Below are 19,722 nucleotides of genomic sequence, written 5' to 3'. Positions count from 1 at the left end.
CAACGAAACATGAGAATGTCGAATAAACATCAAACATTAACTTTGCAAATGCAAAAGTTAGAAAATTAACAATCTAATTATTCAGTAAACACATGATATAATCTTGATTTGTATAACTGGATGTATTACTTGCCAAAAGATTGTCAAAAAAACTTGGTTAACAAAGTGAAAAAAATTCTGTTGGCAATGAAGAAATCTAGGAGACTTTATCTTGTTGTATAACTATTCTCACATTGAAATTTCCACCATTGATGATAACTAAACATCAATGTTTAGTGATCTCTTGCACGTCAGATCTTTATCTTAGGTATATTTGGTTACTTATTAATATTAAGAACATTAATGATTTTACTCTTCGATTTTGCTTTAAAAAGAATTTTTTGGGTTTTTTTCGTTGTTGTATTAGTCTATTAGACTACACAATTTCAAGAAATTAATAATTACATCAAATATTAATTTTGTACATCATAAAACATGTGATCATTCATTATGATATATTTACACACGTTCTTGAATAATTGAGTTATCGAACTTCTCACATGAATATTGTTTCTTTCTTTCATTTGAAGTAACACTATGCACTTCATGTGATTTGAATATATTTAAAAAATTTCTATCTTTATTGCATTATTTTTGTTTTGATATTTGTTGGAATTTGAGCTTTGCTTATATGAGTGAATAGAAATTGTGACATGATCCATTTAATTTGTATTGATTGTTTTGGATTTAATATATTCTAAACAATATGGTAGGGAATGCAAATCAAGGGCTTGATTTACACTAAATTGATTTGATTCATATGTAAGCGCAAGCTAACATCGAATGGAGGATCAATCAACCCTGGATAAAAATAGTACACCTCGGCTAACCCACATTTTGGAGAAATTTTGAAATGTTTAGATAACAGTTCCAAAATTTGTTGCAACAATTTTCAGAATAGATTTCAATCACAAATCTGCAATAGAATTTCGAATTGTTTAGAAAGAGAAGTCTTAATTCATACGAATTCTAACATTTCTAGAGGGACTCTTCATATGTGCTATGCTAATTGATCTGCAAAATAATGATGTCTTTTTGTATGAGTGTACATCCATGTGACCAAGCTATGATCCCCGGTCTGGTTATACTTTGCCTATATAATAAAGGACCCTTATTTCTACAATCAAACACGCCAACAAAAACACATTCGTCACAATCAAACATAATATAAGTGTATATGGATGCATTTGCCCTGATTTTGTTCTAATATAGAGAGTTCGAAAACGTCACAAAGTTCGACGTTCTTGTGATTTTGTGTGTACTGTCACGAGAAGGAAATTTTTTTTTTTTTTAAATCTTGAGAGACAATTTTCATATATCATAAACAATGTGTGTGAGGTAAATTCTTTTTAAGGACATATATTTTAACTCTAGCTTTGATTTCAACCCGCAATTGTCCATTTTAGGTTATATTCCAGATTTTGTTGTAACAGAAGTTGAGATTAAGTTCTATCCAGCAGAGATATAACTCCCAACAATCTTAAGAAGATATTTTACTCGTTCATTTTGAAATCGCATATCCATCAATTGTTGTTGTTCTAGTAGCCATTTTGACAACACATGTTAAAAAAACCCAAGAAATTTACGGGTGTTGATTTCAAAAGATGATAACAAAAGACGTAATACGTTGAGCCTTGTAATGTTCTTTTGTGAGGATGCACCCACAACACAATTGCAGAAAATGAAACTATGATAAAAAGGCATCGTATGTTATCCAAGTCCAATAGTTGCAACTCACATTGTACGATATTCATTCACGAGTGTATACAAACGCATGAATCTTTCCAAATGGATGTGATAATTGAGAAATTTCATTTTTATGGAAGGACTTCAAAAATTATATTTGAAGCACAAATGTAAGAAGATGGACTTGAAGATTGAATTCCGAGATTCCGAGACAGAGAAGATAATCACAAATCTGATAAGAAAGTTGAACTCTCATATATATAGAGTAAATTACCAATTCGGTCGAACCAAACACACTTGATAAAAAAAGCACCCTGAAAGAAAACAAAGGTAATGCCAAGAGGTTTGAAGGGGTGTGCTATAATTGTGGAAAGCCAAACCACAAGTCCAATGACCTTCTATGTCCAAAGAAAAGGACACAATATCAATTACACATGTTTGTTGAACATTATGTTGCAAAGAATTCTGAAACAGACATGGATTTGGACCTCACTGTCATAGTTTTTGAAGCCAATTTGGTTGATAACATAAAGAAGTTGCTGATTGATACCAGTGTAACTCGCCACATCTATTCTGATAAGGCGATGTTCTCCACATGCATTTTTTTCACCAATATGAAGTTATTCATGGCAAATTCTTCAAGTTGGTCTTGGCAAATTGGTGCTGAAGATGAAATCCGTCAAGGAAATGCCACTGATTGGTATTCTACACGTTCCCAATATTAGAAAGAATTTATTGTCAAGATTAGCAATTTTTAAGGGCGCCGACTTTAAGCTTATGCTTGAGTGCAATAAAATTGTATTAAACAAAAATGCTCTTCATAGGAAAAGGGACACTTGAACAATATTTTGTTCAATATGGATGTGGTGAATGTAATCCGAGAATTCAATGGTAGTAAAATAAATAATTCTAGTTATTTGCTTGAGTATTTTAATTTAAGACATGTTAAAATTGAACGTGTAAATTATAACATCGAGAAAACTTAAGAATTTAATTTGTTGTCAAAATTTGATATTGATACACCACATAAATGTGAAATATGTGTTAAGACAAAAACGATTGAGTTACATTTCCATTCGGTGGAAAGAATACGGCTCCTTTAAAATTATTTCATGGTGATATATATGATTTAAAGCTCATGCAAACTAGACGAGAAAAAAATTATTTTATTATGTTTATGATAATTGCACGAGATACTGTTATGTGTATATTTTAATAGGCAAAGATGAAGCCTTGGAGGTATTCAAAAATTACAGGGAAGTTAATAATCAAATGAAAAAATGAATTAAAATGATTAGCAGTGATAGATGATGAGAATATGGTGTTCCATTTGATGAATTTTTGCGTGAAATTGAGCATAATTCATCAAACTACGACACTTTACTCTTATAAATCAAATGAGATTGTCGAAAGAAAGAACCAAACATTGAAAAAAAATGATGAATGAATTGTTAATTTGTTCGGACTTACCTCAAAAATTTGCGGGGGGAAACTATTTTGTCGAAAAATCGTATTCTCAAAAAGATATCACATAAGAGTAAAGACAAAACCTCATATGAAATGTGGAAGGGTCACAAACTTTCTTATACATATATCAAAGTTTGGTGGTGTTTGGGGAAGTTAGAATTACCCAATCCAAAGCAAGTAAAATTGACCCAAAAACAATTGCTTACATTTTTATTGGTTATGCCAATAATATTAGTGCATATCAGTTTTTGGTACACAAATATGATATTCTTGACATTCATGAAGGGATTAAAATTGAGTCGAGGAATGTTGTGTTTTTTGATGATGTTTTTTCCTGAAAAAAAAAAGGAAAGATAAAATATGTTGCCATGAAATAAGAAACGAAACTGCAAATGAGATAAGTCACGAAAATAATTAAGGGCCTAGATGCGATAAAAAAATCATTGTCCTGAATTTCTAACTTATATATTAGGAAAAAAACCAAAAAATATAAATGAAGCCTTAAGTTGTCTCGATGCTCCATTTTGGAAAGAAGCCATTAACAATTAGATAAATTCCATTATACAAAATCATACTTGATAACTAGTGGATCTTAAATCGAGGAGCAAGCCTCTAGGATGTAAGTCGATTTTAAAGAAAAAATACACGAATTATGGATATATTGACAACTACAATGTACATTTGGTTGTTAAAGGTCAAACAAATAGAAAGCCTTCATTTCTTTGATACATATTCACTAGTAACAAGGATCATCTCCATTAGAGTCCTAATTGATATTGTATCATTTCATAACCTTACGATACATTAAATAGATGTGAAAACTGCCTTATTAAATGGTGAGTTGGATGAAGAAATATACATGAAATAACTTGAAGCGTTTGTGGCTCCCGAACAAGAGAAAAAAATGTGCAAACTCGTCAAACCATTGTATGAGCTTAAACAAGCACCAGAGTAATGACATGAGAAATTTGATAACGCTATGTTGTCAAATGAGTTTAAAGTTAATGAGCGTATATCAAGAGCACACCTAATTATTTTGTGATCGTTTGCCTATATGTATACGACATGCTCAATATGGGAAGTGATCATACATGATTATGACCACTAAGAAGTTGATGATTAAGAAATTTGTTACGAAATGTATAGGTGTTGCAGATGTGACATTGGGGATCGAGATAGTTAAGACATCTGAAAGAACGGTCCTCACATAATCTCCCTATGTAGAGACAGTGTTAATGAAGTTCAATGCATATGAACTATCCCCTATGAAAACACCAATTGAAACTAGCCAACATTTGGCTAAGAATAATCGTGAACTCTTATCGAAATTGGAATATTCAAGGATAATTGGTAGTTTGATGTATGATCATTATCTGTACTCATCTTGATATTGCATGTGCAACTAACAAATTGAGCAAATTTACTAGTACTCCAAGTGATGCTCACTGGAAATCATTAATACAAATATTTAAGTATTTAAGATACACCCTAGAGCACGGATTGCATTATAAAAGATATCCCATGTGTTAGGAGAATATTGTGATGTTAATTGGTTATCAGAAAAAACTCTAAATCCAAAAGCGAATATGTACTCACGATTGGTGGTGACACAACGTCATGGAAATCCACGAAGCAAACTTTTATAGCTCAATAAACTATGAAATCCAAATTTATAGCCTTAAATCAAGCTGCAAAAGAAGCTGAATGGCTTCAAATTTATTGAAGGATATCTTGTGTTGGAATAAGCCTATGCCTATTGTTATGATATATTGATATAGTCAATCAGAAATTGAAAATGCACAAAACAACATGTATAATGATAAGTCTCAACATTTACATCATATACATAATATTATTAGAAAGTAAATCTCTAACGAATTTATCATTATTGATCATGTCAAATCAAAAGATAACTGAGATGATCCTCTTATGAAATGTTTAAATAGATATCAAGTAAAATGCACATCAAGAAAAATGAGATTAAATTCTAGAAATAAGAACAATCACAATGGTAATTCAACATTGTTGACGGGAGATCCTAAGATCTTGGTCCAACGAGACAATGAAATTATGAAAGTTTGTGTGAGCATTTGGAACTAATTTATACTATCATTCATAGGATGAAAAAGTCTAGTTCTAAACTTTTAATGATTCCTACATTTGCGAATGTGAAGCATGGTAGGATACTCTTTATATGAATTACCGATATAAGCGTGAAGACGAGTTGTTTAAAAAAACACTTATAAATCCAAGATGGTGTCATGGCCAAAACAGACCCAACAGTGAGAACTAAAAAAATATGAGAAATATTATTGTGTGGGTACCATTGTCTCGGTTTACACAAACATCTGAATAGTTCAAGGCTTTATGTTTACTAAGCAGTCCAGTAAATCCGGTGATATTCTACTACCGGAGATTCAAAGCCAAAAACTATCTCTCCCGATCCAATAATATTTCAAAAGCATCATAAAGTTTGTTGTTCTTGTGATTGAAGTACTACTATCATGAGAAGGAAATCATTGTATCCTGAGAGACGATTGTCATATACCATAAACATATGAATAATGCAAATTCGTCTAAAAGACATTTAACTGTAGACTCGATTTCAACCGAAGTTAAGATGAAGCTATAGCTAGCCGAGATACCACTCCCAACACTATCATAATCCGTTGCTTTCAAAGAAGCAACATAAATTTTGGGATGCCAAATATACAAGTGTCAAAATTTGCATATTTCTATTAGATAAGTTTGCCATATGGGAAAATAAATTGCGGTTAGGCTCCTGTTATATTTTTTAAAAAATACTGTAAAGTTAATTATATAATAGTTTAATTTGCAATTATGACGTGTATAATTAATTTTACTCGGGGAAAAAACGTGTTGAATTTTGTAAAAATAAATAAAAAAATCTTGTACGGCCTTGTTGGAAGAGGGCAAAAATGCTCAGTCAGCTAGTAGTCAGCATTAGCTGTCAGTTATTTCCACATTATTTCCTTGATATTCCCCAATTATTAATATTTGTAAATAATTAATTAATTCAAATCCCCAAATTTCCCAATTAATAGAAAAAGAAATTTTAATTTCAAAACCCTCGCTCGCTAACCCCAAATCCCCACCACTCTCTCCGTGCCGCTATCCGCGTTTTCTTTCTCCCAATTCAAAGTCTATTCATATTCTAACGACGATTCTCTCAATCCAAGGCTCGTCGTCGAGTTTTACAGCAATTTTATCCAGAAAATAGTTGGCATATTTGACTGTTTGGCTTTTACTAATTTGGATTTGGAGATGGTATCGGTTTCAAAATTCGAGGGCGGGGCGCAGGTTTTATCGGCGGGTGTACGGAAGACCATACAATCGATCAAAGAAATCGTTGGGAATCACTCCGATGCTGATATTTACGTGGCTCTTAAAGAGACAGACATGGATCCTAATGAAACCGCTCAAAAGTTGCTCAATCAAGGTCCCTTTTTTGGGGTTAAGTTCACTGTTTTTTGAATTTGTACCCTGGCGTGTTTTATTTGTGCCTTTTGCTTTACTTTGTGTAATTCTTGGCGGTTTCTTGATATTTGGCAGAAGCGAGTGGGATTGTTCATTCTGGTGGAGAAATTTTGGTATTTTTAGATTGAAGATGATTTCAGTCGAGTTACTTAAATGTCGTGTGTATTATTTTTTGATCCAAGTTGAGGCGTTTGGTTAGAATTAAAATCTGATTTGAATGGACTGTGTTTTTGTAAAATTATTTTGTCTTCTATTCAGTGTCAGATGGCTTTGGACCTTGGTCCTGGTTACTTTCGTAATTCTCTATTGAGGAGCGGGAATCTTGTATATGTTAGGCGTGGAATTGTGGTAAAATTGGTTTGGCCGTTGTATGAAAATATGTTTATATGCAACAAGTTAAGGTAGAGACGAATATAATTATCCTTCTTTTTTTTTTTACCTTAAACCTTGTTTCCAGTGGGAACAGCTTATTAAAGGGATGCTTTTTCTCTATGTGTTGGAAGTGGGCTGGTTTTACTGTAGTTGATACGAGTTAAGTTTAACACCAGAGTCTTTGTTTCCTTGATGTTGTGACTCGGTGTTTCATCTGATTCTTAGGTTGCATTTGGATCGAAGGATTTGAATTTGAGGAAGTATTTTTGAAGGAAAGATACTCAAATATGACTAGTTAATGATTTAAAACCCATGGTCAAATAGATTTATTCAAACATAACAATATATTTGTTATTATGGATTTGAAATCCTTAGCTTCAAATCTATCAATTAAAATGCAACCTTTACTACGTTACTTTTTATTCTTCTACAGTTATTTTTTATAGATCTATATTCCTGGACTTTTAGTTGATTGATCACTATTTTTTTATTTGATTAATTTATTTCTTAAAGTTTTTTTTCATACATTATGTGTTCATTCAGATCCATTTCATGAGGTGAAGAGAAAAAGAGACAGGAAAAAAGAGGTATTTTTTCTGTCTCTGCTTCCTCTTTTTCCCTATATGCCTTGTAGACTATTCAGTAAACTGTTTATGCCATCTCCTATTTTCTTCTTGTCAAGCTTTTAGTTGCTCATCAGCTGGTATTCTTGATGTATTTTCCCCCTTTTACAGCCTTTAGTGTGAGTTTGATTTGTGTGCATGCCTATGGTCTTATCTATTATTTGGAGGTTAAGATGTTGCAGGTTTGATAGTTAGATTTATATTTTCATTTTTATATCATTTGTTACTTTATAATATGTTTAAATTTTTAAACATTTTTTTATTTGCTTCAGAGTTCAGGGTATAAGACTTTTGCTGCTGCAGAGACCAAAAATAATGTTGAGGTTGTGCATATACCAGTGAAGTATAATACTTATTCTGACCGTAATGCTCAAAGAGGTGGATATCGAAGAAATGTCATATATGGTGGTATGCTCTTCTGTCAATATTCTCGTTTAATCTACAGTTTAGTGCTGAGAAACTCTTATGTTTAGTATTCTGATCATAGTACTAATGCTAGAAATGCATTCCATTTATTATGCTCCTGCAAAACTTTAAACTTATTGTAAATCAACTTTTAACAACTGGGGTTTGTTAGCCAGTTTCTAACCCATGTTATGTTTTTTTAACTGGCGTGAATTTTTCTTATACTTTTGTTGGTATTTGAAAACATTGATGTTTTAGGAAAAAGTTTTATCCAAGTGTGGGTAACACATGCTCAACTTCTTAAATTTAGAAATACCTTAGTGGTTGATAACAGGGGGATTTGATAATTGGGCTAAAATCTGTTACGATAACTCTACCATTCTTTAGCTCCATTATGCAATTTGGTCTATATTCTATCGAAACTGCCGAGTAGGGAAGTCACAGTTTCTATTCTTGTTAATCGTGTCGTGTTTTTAGACCATTGATCTAACCTTGGATGAAAAAGGTATCATTTTCTTGTGATGTATGACTGTTTACTAACTTTAATCGAAAGTTCTGATTGTTTGATAGGATTATTCTGCCCTAGTTATCCCAAAACTTCTCCTGTGTTCGTCTTTTCTCTGTCCCAAAATGTTGATAGGTCCATAAGCTGACTCATGTTTTTAGGATATGTGACAATCCCACATATAAACCTTCAATCAAATGTCAAAAACTTGTTATTATCACAGATCGTGGTGTCGAAGGGAAATTTCTCTGTTAAGGTTGTAAATATCTTCCCGTAAGCTTCCATTTTTACTTGTTTGTTGAACCAATATATCTTCATCTTGCTCCGTATATTTCTCATATGCTTGTTAGATTCGGTGCCATGTGACATTCTTACAGTCACTTCTTTGAGATATATGGTTTGACAAGATGCAGGTGCTGGTCGAGAGTTCCGTGTTGTTCGGGACAATAGAGTTAATCAAAATGCCAATTCAGATTCAAAGCTTGTTCAAAGTTCAACTTCGAGAGGTGAGGGAGTGATATCTAATGGGCCTGTGAAGAGGTACATATAGTTGATTCAAACTATTTACTTTCTACTGCTGGTGCTTTTTATTTCTCACGGCTCTCTAAATTGTTTGATTGCTAATTAATAAAAGGCACTTCAAGCTTGTAAAAAATGAAAATAAATTAAGATACAATTGTTATAGCTAATCGGGCGAAGGGTGATATTTTTTTGAATCATTGTTCAACTTCTAGGGGTTGTGGTAGTGACCTGCTTTATTAATTTGATTAGAATCTTGCTTTGTTTGTATAGTACGTCTTTGGTGTGATTTGCTCGGAACCTCTTGTATATTTTGTTTGTGCACACATAATGAAGTATGGATGATCTATTACCTCCTCATTTATTCTAGTGTGAGTTTTTTAAAATTTGTGTTGAGTGAGATATGTATCTAAGACTGTTAGCTCTTACAGAAATTCAACACGGGCTTCTGGGCAATTAAATTCTCCAGTTGGTCAACATTCATCTCAGGCTTTGGATGGTCCTGCTGATTCACTAGCAAAGAAAACTAAAGATATCGCGGCAGGTGATGACCGTAAAGAATTGCATGTGGAGAAGCGTCTTCCAACTCCTACTGCTGATTTGCGAGTGCAAACCAAGGCAAATGATTCTATACCATATTCGGCAAGTTCTAATAATTCTATCGTCGGGGTTTATTCGTCCTCTTCAGATCCTGTCCATGTACCATCCCTTCATTCTAAACCAGCTATCAATGTCGGGGCTATTAGGCGGGAGGTTGGAGTTGTGGGCCCTCGTCGGCATTTGTCTGAAATTTCTGTCAAGTCCTCAACTTTTCAAAGCATCTCTGTTTCTAACTCTGAATTAGGAAGGGAAAGCCACTCAAGGGAATCATCTAGGCCATCCAGTGGATTATCTAAAAGTGACCAATCTGGACAAAATATGGTGCCAGTGTCTTCTATACCCGGTCCATCCACGAGCAGATCTTTTTCGAGTAATCAATCTGGAAGCAGATCTCATCACCAAATGACTGGTCATCAGAAAGGTAGTTATTGCTTACTATTCTTTTCAACTGTTGTTTTTCTCTTTAATAATATCAAGGTTGAAGCAATTGAATTTGGGATTTACAGCTCATACTTCTAACTATAATGATGGAAAAGCACTTTGACTTAACTTAGATGATAAGTTGGCTAGATGATGATTTGCTTCTTTATTATAATTGGTATGTGATGTGTGTTTGCTGGAATTGAGCAGCGTAATATGGATGTCAAAGTATTACCTTGAAATCATTTTTGTTATCCTACTGCATGTGGTTTCATGTATGTTGAACACTTGGGTGTTTGGATAAAGTAACCATGCACAAAGATGGATGTTTAAACTTTAAAGGGAGGGAATGTTTTCTCAAAGAGTTGTGCTTCAAGCAAAAGAAAGAGGAAGAAAGTCCTGGAGTTCATTTTCCCTTTGCACGACATTTTTCTTTGCCCCCTAATAATGCAGTCTATTGTGAAATACTTCTGCATCTATAATGAGTGAACTTACCAATGCTTTCTTGCAGTAGTTTCCCTGCCAAATAAGGAGTGGAAGCCAAAGTTAACCATCAAACCAGTTGCTAGTACTCCAGTGGTTATTGAAACTTCTGCTAAAACTGTTTCTCCTGCTGCCGGTCCTAAAGAATTGAAAGAGGAGGCAACAGAAACGCAAGATAACATTTCACGGTTGACCATCTCCGAGAATCAAAATGTCATTATAGCTGCACACATCCGTGTCTCCGAGGCTGACCGATATAGTCTGACCTTTGGCAGCCTGGGAACTGAATCAGACACTTCTAGGAATTTAGTTTTTAAGGCCAATGAGGCGGCAGAAGAATTATCCAGAGAACCTTCTGGGAGGTTAGTTTCTTGTATAACTAATACCATTTTCAGTCATTTATCAGAAGTTTTTGACTGTCTCCTGATGTAGTGTTACCTTATTTAAGAAATTGAGTTAACTTAGCATGCAACCATTTACATGCAAATTTTCTGTAGGTTCTTTGTTATTGATAATTTAATCATTAAAGATTGGATTTGCTTTCCTGTTTCCTGAAAATGAAGCATTGATAATACTGGAATCACAATTTGGGTCGTGCTGCAGATTGCTTTTCTGCAAGAATTATATGGTTCAGTCATTTTTTGTGATACAATGATATAAAATATTACTTTCAGACTTGCAATCTGTGATTTGTGATTTATTAAGAGTCCTGGTTGAATGACTGCGTTGAATGACTGCAATATGAATTGGCAGTGTGTCAGTCTCAAATCCAGAAGCTTCAGGAGATGAGCCTGGTGGTAGCAAGCAGCTAGAGATGAGAGATGATTCAGTCCAAGCTTCAGGATTCAATTCTCCCGCTTCAGATGCCGAGTCTGATTCTCAATTGACTGAGAAGAAAGAAGCTTCTAGTCCGCAGAAGCTGGAAAACTATGCTGATATTGGGTTGGTTGGAGACAACCCGCCATCTTACACTACGGAATTGCTACATCAAGATACTTCTGAATTGTCGAACTTTTCGGTGAGTTAAGATTCGATTAATTCTGGTGATGAAAGAGCATTCTTGTTTGTCTTTTGTCTGGTGGACTGATTTGTTTGTCTCTTTGGGACTCGACGTACTTTCATTTATCAAACCGGCAGCCCCAGACGCTTTTTTAACTATATTTTTACTGAAAGCAGGGCTATGACCCTCATATGGGATATGATATGCCTTATTTTCGCCCATTGGCTGATGAAACGGTTCGAGGGCCAGTTCTGCCATCTTCTCAAGAGGTTAGAATAAAATGTTTAAATGCCATGAGTAACTACACTTCTTTGTTGCTCCCCTTTCTTGCACAAAGCTGGCATTCTTCCAGAAACTCACATTCACAGTCACTTCGTGGCGTGTTGTCCCTCATTTGACCGTTTGACGTTTTAGATTTTATTATTAGCACTCAGTTGCTTGGCGTAGTGGAGATTTAGGTTGTGTAGTGGAGATTTAGGTTGTGTGCTGGAACCAAATGATTGCTGGAGTCCTAGCGTGCCCTAAACAGAACAAACTGTAGTGAAAGGCTGCTATTTGGTGATTGCCTCTCATGTTTGCGGTAATCTACATAAAATGACAGGGGAAACAGTAGAAGTTTATTTTGGATGGTAACTGAAATTATTACAAAGTTCGGTGTATGTTTTCCTGAATTAATTCATTATCTTGGATTGATCTTTAGCGTTTAGATTTTTAATTGTTAAATTATTTTACAGGTCCTGAGCTCTCATTTAACAAACAACACTGTTCCTGCTTCGACAATTACAATGGTACAGCAGCCACAGCATCAACAGCAGCTACAGCAACAGATGGCCCAGATGTATCCCCAACTTCATGTTTCCCATTACGCTAATTTAATGCCATATCGCCAGTTCCTCTCCCCTGTATATGTTCCTCCAATGCCCTTGCCTGGTTACTCTAACAGTCCTGCCTACCCTCATCCCTCTAATGGCAGCAGTTACTTGCTGATGCCTGGCAATGGTACCCATATATCTCCAAGTGGCCTCAAGTACGGTGTTCAGCAATTCAAGCCAGTCCCAACTGGTGGTCCCACAGGGTATGGAAATTTCACCAGTCCAACAGGTTATGCCATCAATACTCCTGGGGTGGGAAACACAGCGGGGCATGAAGATTCATCTCGGCTCAAGTATAATGATAGTCTTTATAATCCAAATCCTCAGGTGACTACATCCCGTTTTTAACCTTATTATCGTTCATGACTTGCCTAATGATGAATTTGGTGGTTTGCATGAATATGTTATATTCGGTTTATTATCTGATGCCAAACATTTACACGTGGATTAGCAAATGAGTTCAGATTAGTGTAGTGTCAGAGTTCTCTGTGAAATTCATTTATTGATAAGATTTGCAATATGTTTAGAAAACGGAGAACTTGCTTTTTCCGTGTTTGCTTGGTTTCCCATGCTAGTTTTCTGTACGAGAGAGAGAGAGAGAGAGAGAGATAATGTTTAATGTGCATCTAGATGTTGGTTTTTTTCCTAGCTACTCTATCAAATCCATTTTTATTGGTAGTGATATCAAACAAAATTTTTTTTAAAGTTAAAAATGCTTGCATATTTCTCCTCTTGAATATTTTATTTTTCACTCAATTGCATCGATTTTCTATTTGAATTGCCAGGCAGAGACATCGGAGATTTGGATGAACCCCAGGGAGCTTCCTAATCTGCAATCTGCTTCATATTACAATCTTCCCGGGCAGACACCTCATGCTGCGTATTTGCCCTCACATGCAGCGGCGGCAGCACAATCTTCTCATATGCAGTTCTCTGGCATGTACCATGCATCCCCGCAGCCTGCTGCAATTGCAAATGCTCATCATTTGGGCCCTGCCATGGGTGGTAATGTTGGAGTTGGTGTGGCTGCACCAGGTCCTGGAGCACAAGTGGGTGCTTATCATCAACCTCAGTTGGGTCATTTGAATTGGGCCGTTAACTTCTGAAGATAGTTCATTAAATGCCTTTGGCTCACAGTGACGGACGTTAGCCATAGATATTTTAGATTTTGCTATTATTAAATGTGTAAAATGCTGTCTTTTAATCAATGCATTAAGTTGTGTTGCCATGTTGTCTAATGTGTTTCTCCAGAACAGTTTTCTTGACAAGGAAAACGTTCTTATTTTGAGCCTATGCTTAACTGGTCTCAGTCCCTGAGATCACCGATCTTTGATCATCCATTTGCCTGTTACCATTTGCTACCACCCGCGTTGGTCTCACCGTCTCCTAATTAGTTAATTTCAAGAACTGTACGATTTGAAGATGGTCTCTCATGATCCTGCCACCACTCAAAAGCCATTGCTGTGAAGAAATGGTGAGATACCGAGACATCACAGCCGTAGATCGTTTCTAACTTTTGATAAATAAACAACCTGCAGTCGGTTTTGCCTCAGATTTGACTCTTCCTGAGGACCTTGCATTGGTAATCTCTCTGATTCTGCAAATGTATGATACATCTGAATTTCTTCTTGGAAGCGCCAAAATACTCGTCCTTTGTGTACATCATTCTCATGTTCTTTGTATATCCCCACATCCCTTTAACGCCATCCATTTCTCAGGTGAATAAATAGTGTCTTGGACCCCATCAGTATTGCAGAGGTTTAATGGTAGGTCAATTGGGAAGTTATTACGCTGTCGTTGTGTGATTTAAAATATTTTTATCATATCTATCTTTTTCGAGGTTTGTTATAATTACAAAAATATTCAACTACATTTAAATATTTATCATATATCTATTATTATTATTATTAAGAATCTATATAATAGAGACAAAAAAGTGTCGTGGACTGTTTTTTAATCTTCCAATTTTACCCTTATGTCATATTATTATTACACTTTTGTTTTATTTCTATTTTTAATTTCAACACACTTTTTTTTTTTAATTACAACAATTCAAATAGCACTTTAGTCCCTTAGTAATTTGTCAAATTTCACTTTAATCCCTTGATAATTATAAAAATTTATATACACACGCATCGCGTGTGCAAAATAAATAGTACATTTTAAAGGAGTTGTTCACCATATACGATTATCCAAAAACAAGATGAATGGGGGGGAAAAACAAATGTTTCACGTGACACTCAACTGGATAAGTTTTAATGTTAGTGTCGGCTTGAAGTTAAATATATAAATAGATTTTCAAGTTTTGACGCACAATTTGATGTCAAATTTTAAAAAGTCGCACTGGTTCGAGACACCAGGAGAAACACGCCAACCATAAAATTCGAATAAAAACGTAATTTATTTGTAATTTGGTCTGTCTCCAAATTAATAGCATCTTACTGTTCATAGAAGTTAAATAATTATTTGATTAATTAAAAATACTTGTCCCACCTTTGACAAGGCAGACCCGTACGTACATTCCAGTCTGCCATTTTTAAAGACTGGGTTTTAATATTTTTGTTGTGTGTCCATTTTAGGCTACATCAAAAGCTTCCTCTTTCTGGTCGAAATTTGGATCTTATTCTTCGGAATAATAGCACATGCTGTGTGTCTTGTAATAAAGATTCTTAACTAAACATTTTCATTTTCATTTTCATTTTCACTCCAATAGGAGAAGGAACTCTGGATTGTTCACTTGGAGGGAGACAATATTATTGTACAAAAACTATTTCTTCCACTATTTTGCATGGTTTTTCATGCGAAAAATTACTTGAATTCAATATCTATTGTCCAGAAAAAGAAAAAAAGAGAAGTAAAATAATTGTATTAACAAATCAATCGGGTTGATGACTCTGAATATATGGTAGAAAAACCTGCTGTCAATTTAAATGATGAGTTTGCATGCATTTTTATAAATATTAATAATGACATTTTTTTTAGCTGATCTCTTTAGTCTACAAATACAACATGATTAAGATTTGTAAGTTTAATTGTAAGATTTCCATTTTGAGGATAAAAAAGAAAACGGACTCAAATCTTTAATTTTTTGATTTTGCTGAAAATGTGTAATTAATTAAAAAAAAGACTTTATCGTGATGACAGATGGGAATGTTCCACGCCGTAAATGTAGATTTATGAGCGTTTTATCACTTTATATGGGGCTTATAGTGTATTTATATGTTTGTGATACTTTATTTATATGTAGGAGTGATATATCGTATCGTATCGAAATATGTATATTATTTACTGTACTGAAAATTATGGTATAAAAAATTATTTACACTGATATCGTACCAATTCGGTATATCAAACTTTTCGGTATATATAATTAACATACCGATCATGCCGAAATGTTGTGGAATACCGTTATCGTACAGAATATTTCGGTATCAATATTATATCGTACCAAACATTTCGGTATGTTGAAAATTTTAGTAAATTCGATTTTTTTATGCAGTGAAATCGATATACCGAAAATTAGGTACGGTATATCGATGGTGTTTTTAATACAAAATAAAAAAAGAAAAAATGACAAAATATAAAAAAAATGCTACAATAATTAAATATTCTCACACACACATGCGCACGTGCAACAGGACACGTGCACACAATTAAATAAAAACAATCGTATTCTTCTGTCCGTAACCATCTATTTTATTAATTTGTGCTTTAACTCGCAACTAATCTAATCAATTAATTTAATAAAACATATAAAGTAAGCCACATATTTAATTTATTATTTTCTTTATGTGCTGTAAAGTAAATCTTTAATTTTCTCTATGTGTGAATTATATAATCATTTTATTTTGTTATATTTGGAAACGGAATAATTACATGGAATTACAATAGTATGTCTTAATTGCCGTTTGTCCTAAAATGTATCGTATCCAAAAAAAAAAAAAAAGGTTTGATTTGATTGGTTCTTACTTCTGATTTGAAATATATATATATATATATATAAAATAAATAAAAGGCATCTTTCAATCCATATTATTAAAAATAGATGAGTTACATGTAAATGTAAAATAGATGTGTTTAATAGAAAATAATTACAATAAAAGATATTTTTATATTTTCACAAAGATGTGACATCTAGAATTTTTTTTCCATGATTGGAGAGACTATTTCTACATTGGAATCTATTTTTTTTCTTCATTTTAAGAAATTGGTTAATCGTTTAATAACAAAATAAGTAGTAGATTTTAGATTTTATTCGTCGAAAAAAACGAAAATGAATAAAAACAATAGTTTTAATGAATTGTTGCTATATGGATAATACAATTCATTCCTACCATATAGAAATATTCTATATATATATATATATTTGTCTGTGTGTCTATCTTATATTTGATTCATATTTGAATGAAGTTGTGTCTTTTGTTTGAACGAATGAAGAGTTTATCATATATAATGATTACACATACACATTATATACATATTTATATGAATATCGATAATGCGACGTTCGTCTATTGAATGTGATGAAACATAAAAAAACGCATATCTAATATGTGAGTATCACCACATTGATGCTCATATAAATGTACACGATGAATGTGCACTCTATGAAAACTGATATATATATATATTCAATTTGGAGGAGATGCATTGTAACAATAGAAAGATACTTTCAATTATTTTCTTACGAAATTTTGTTTTCCTCTTAAACACGTTTTTCTCTTTACAACATAATAATAAGTTTTAAACAAAACTAATATGATACGATCTCATTAGTCAAATTTGTGAGATAAAAATCTCTGATCCAACTTGACTACTGAAAAAATATTATATTTTATGTCAAAATTATTACTTTTTATTGTAGATATGAATCGAGTTGATCCGCCTAACAGATATAGATCTATCGTATCTCAAGAGACCTACTCAAAATTTTATCAAAACATAATAATAATTTTAATAATTCAAAGATGTATTGTGTGTAGCATAAAAAGAGTAGGTATCTTGTGAGACGATCTCACGAATATTTATCCGTGAAACGTGTCAACCCTACCAATATTCACAATAAAAAGTAATATTATTAGCATAAAAAATAATATTTTTTCATGGATGACCCAAATAAGAGATCCGTCTTACAAAATACGACCTATAAAATCGTCTCACACAAGTTTTTGTCGCATAAAAAATAACACGACGTAGAGCCCATGGTTTCATTCATTTCTCATCTGAGTGACTACAAATCACAATTAATTAGAGGTTTATCATACGTCGATTTCTCATATATTGCCCATTAAATTACCTGTATGGTTGAATTCAAATAACCCCATAATTTATCCCACAAAAAATATATATAATAATTTTAAAAAAATCGATTTTTTTTTTTCAATTTTCATGGCCGTGGGTGGAACCTCGTTCTTTATAAAGCAGGTCCACTGTCCTCTTTTCTTGAACACGCTTCCTAGCTTCGTTTACACTTTGCAAGCAAACACCACTCGCTAAAAATTATAGTCATTCAGTGTCCGATTCCAAAGCAAACATGAAATTCACAAAAAAATCTTAGTTTCTTCTGATCAATCCCATTTCTCATCTTTCTGCGTTTAATTTGGTTACTGTTTTCATTTGTTATTCGTCAGCTAGCCATGGTGGATATGTACAGTTCCCATTCAAAGCATCCGTCCTTTTCTTCTACGCTCCTCGATGCAATTTACCGTTCCATTGATCAAGGGAACGAGGAAAATATGGTGCCTTGCCGAGAAATTACCAGGCGGAAGAAAGAGCTGCATGAGCGCTGTAACTCGAACATGGTGGAAGGTGCTAATGGGCGGTGCGGCGTGTTGATCCAGAGAAAAGAGGAGAGCGCAAGTTTTCAGCGGGATTTTTTGATAGAGAAACGGGTGTGTGGGAAAGTGGCTGTTCGGGAGAAATCAGCGGCGGCGGAGGATAATTACAGCTCGGGTTCTTGGGATTCAAGTTGTGGCGGCGGCGGCGGCGTGGCTGGCGCCTCCGGGGGCTCTGGGATTTTTTCATCTTTTGACGGTGATACTTTCTATGGGAAAAGATTGAAGCCGATTCGGGTCTGGGATTCTGGCCAGGAGAAGGATAAGAAATTGATTAATCGCCATGAGAAACCCATAAAGAATCAAGACGAATTATCGAAGAAGAATTCTCGAGCTTTGAAGATGTACGCCGGTTTGAAGAAAGTGAAGCAACCCATCTCCCCCGGCGCCGCCCGTCTCGCTGGTTTCTTGAATTCATTATTCTCCAGAGCCGGAAAATATTCAAAGAAACCCACAATCAACGATCCCGACATTAATTCTCCGACCTTAAAGTCTGCCGACTCCTCCACGAGCTCGTCTGCCTCGTCTTTCTCAAGATCCTGCCTCAGCAAGACGCCGTCGTGTAGAGGCAAGCCCAACGGCGTCGAGAAAAGATCTGTCAGGTTTTCTCCGGTAAGCGTGATCCTGAATCAGAATTCTCAGTCATGTGGGAACAAATCTTCGCCCAAAGCGATTAAGAACAAAAACCAGAAACTGGAAGCAGTAAAAAACAGCGCTAGCAACAGTATTATTTCAGCTCCCAACATTGATGCACAGATGCTGCTGCATGCAAAGGAGTTGAACAAAAAAGTGGAGGAAGCTGCACGAGATTTACTGAGAAATTACCAGAACAAAATGGATTGCGAATTCCCTTTCGATTTAAAAAAATCCCAGATCAGTAATCAACTGTTTAATCAAGAATTTGATGAAGAATCTGAAGAAGATGATGATGCAGCAAGTTATGCAAGTTCTGATTTGTTTGAATTGGATAATCTTTCCGCCACTGAAACGGAGAGGTTTGAATTGCCGGTGTATGAAACCACTCGTCTCCCTGCAACTGGTTTAATATTGTAATAATCCAAAAATTATAATAAATTGAGTGTTTGTATTTTTTTAATATCATTTTTAATTTGTTATTGATTTTGGGGGTTTTCAAGCATGCATATATCAAGCAAAATTAGATTCTTGTCTAAGTATTTCGATATTCTTGTTAATTGAAGTTTTAATGGCAGAATCTTAAGCAATATCAACGATTTTCCACGAAGCATGCATCTTTCGTCATCGTATCTCACAAAATTCGAGAGAAAAAGTAAGTTACTACATAGATTTTGATGATCGGTTTCGAGCAAGTAAGATTATACATAGTAAATTTTCATTACAAATTTTCCACAAATGGATATGTGATTGTAGGAAGAGTATG

The 19,722-nt window shown here is 34.2% G+C and overlaps 2 protein-coding genes across 4 annotated transcripts; both read left to right on the top strand.

Annotated features, from left to right (window-relative positions):
* Positions 1–6,252: 6,252 nt before the first annotated feature.
* On the top strand, positions 6,253–13,715 carry LOC142532082 (uncharacterized). Of its 3 annotated transcripts, none has more exons than XM_075638392.1 (10): positions 6,253–6,652; positions 7,606–7,649; positions 7,958–8,093; positions 9,009–9,135; positions 9,546–10,135; positions 10,646–10,979; positions 11,371–11,635; positions 11,794–11,886; positions 12,352–12,816; positions 13,275–13,715. In XM_075638392.1, exons 1-10 carry the CDS (start codon positions 6,478–6,480, stop codon positions 13,593–13,595), a joined length of 2,550 nt encoding a protein of 849 aa, XP_075494507.1. In that variant the 5' UTR covers positions 6,253–6,477; the 3' UTR covers positions 13,596–13,715. The 3 variants fall into 3 exon arrangements, with proteins under 3 accessions (XP_075494507.1, XP_075494505.1, XP_075494506.1); XM_075638390.1 differs by having other exon boundaries at positions 9,003–9,135; XM_075638391.1 differs by having other exon boundaries at positions 6,254–6,652; positions 9,003–9,135; positions 10,649–10,979.
* A 4,214-nt stretch (positions 13,716–17,929) lies between these two features.
* LOC142531797 (protein BIG GRAIN 1-like A) lies at positions 17,930–19,454 on the top strand. The gene has a single exon (XM_075638057.1). The coding sequence runs from the start codon at positions 18,126–18,128 to the stop codon at positions 19,374–19,376; it is 1,251 nt and encodes a 416-aa protein (XP_075494172.1). The 5' UTR covers positions 17,930–18,125; the 3' UTR covers positions 19,377–19,454.
* The last annotated feature ends 268 nt before the right edge of the window (positions 19,455–19,722 follow it).

The sequence above is a fragment of the Primulina tabacum genome, chromosome 17, assembly GCF_025594145.1.
Source record: "Primulina tabacum isolate GXHZ01 chromosome 17, ASM2559414v2, whole genome shotgun sequence".
NCBI lineage: Eukaryota > Viridiplantae > Streptophyta > Magnoliopsida > Lamiales > Gesneriaceae > Primulina > Primulina tabacum.
The sequence above is the reverse complement of the archived record's forward strand: the minus strand, read 5'-3'. Positions and strand labels throughout refer to the sequence as shown.

What these genes read in the sequence shown, in the direction of transcription:
- LOC142532082 (XM_075638390.1), top strand. Translation starts at nt 6,478, where the DNA reads ATGGTATCGGTTTCAAAATTCGAGGGCGGGGCGCAGGTTTTATCGGCG. An exon ending in TCTAATGGGCCTGTGAAGAG is followed by an intron (nt 9,136 to 9,545) that starts GTACATATAGTT and finishes TAGCTCTTACAG; the next exon opens with AAATTCAACACGGGCTTCTG. An exon ending in TCCAGAGAACCTTCTGGGAG is followed by an intron (nt 10,980 to 11,370) that starts GTTAGTTTCTTG and finishes ATGAATTGGCAG; the next exon opens with TGTGTCAGTCTCAAATCCAG.
- LOC142531797 (XM_075638057.1), top strand. Translation starts at nt 18,126, where the DNA reads ATGGTGGATATGTACAGTTCCCATTCAAAGCATCCGTCCTTTTCTTCT.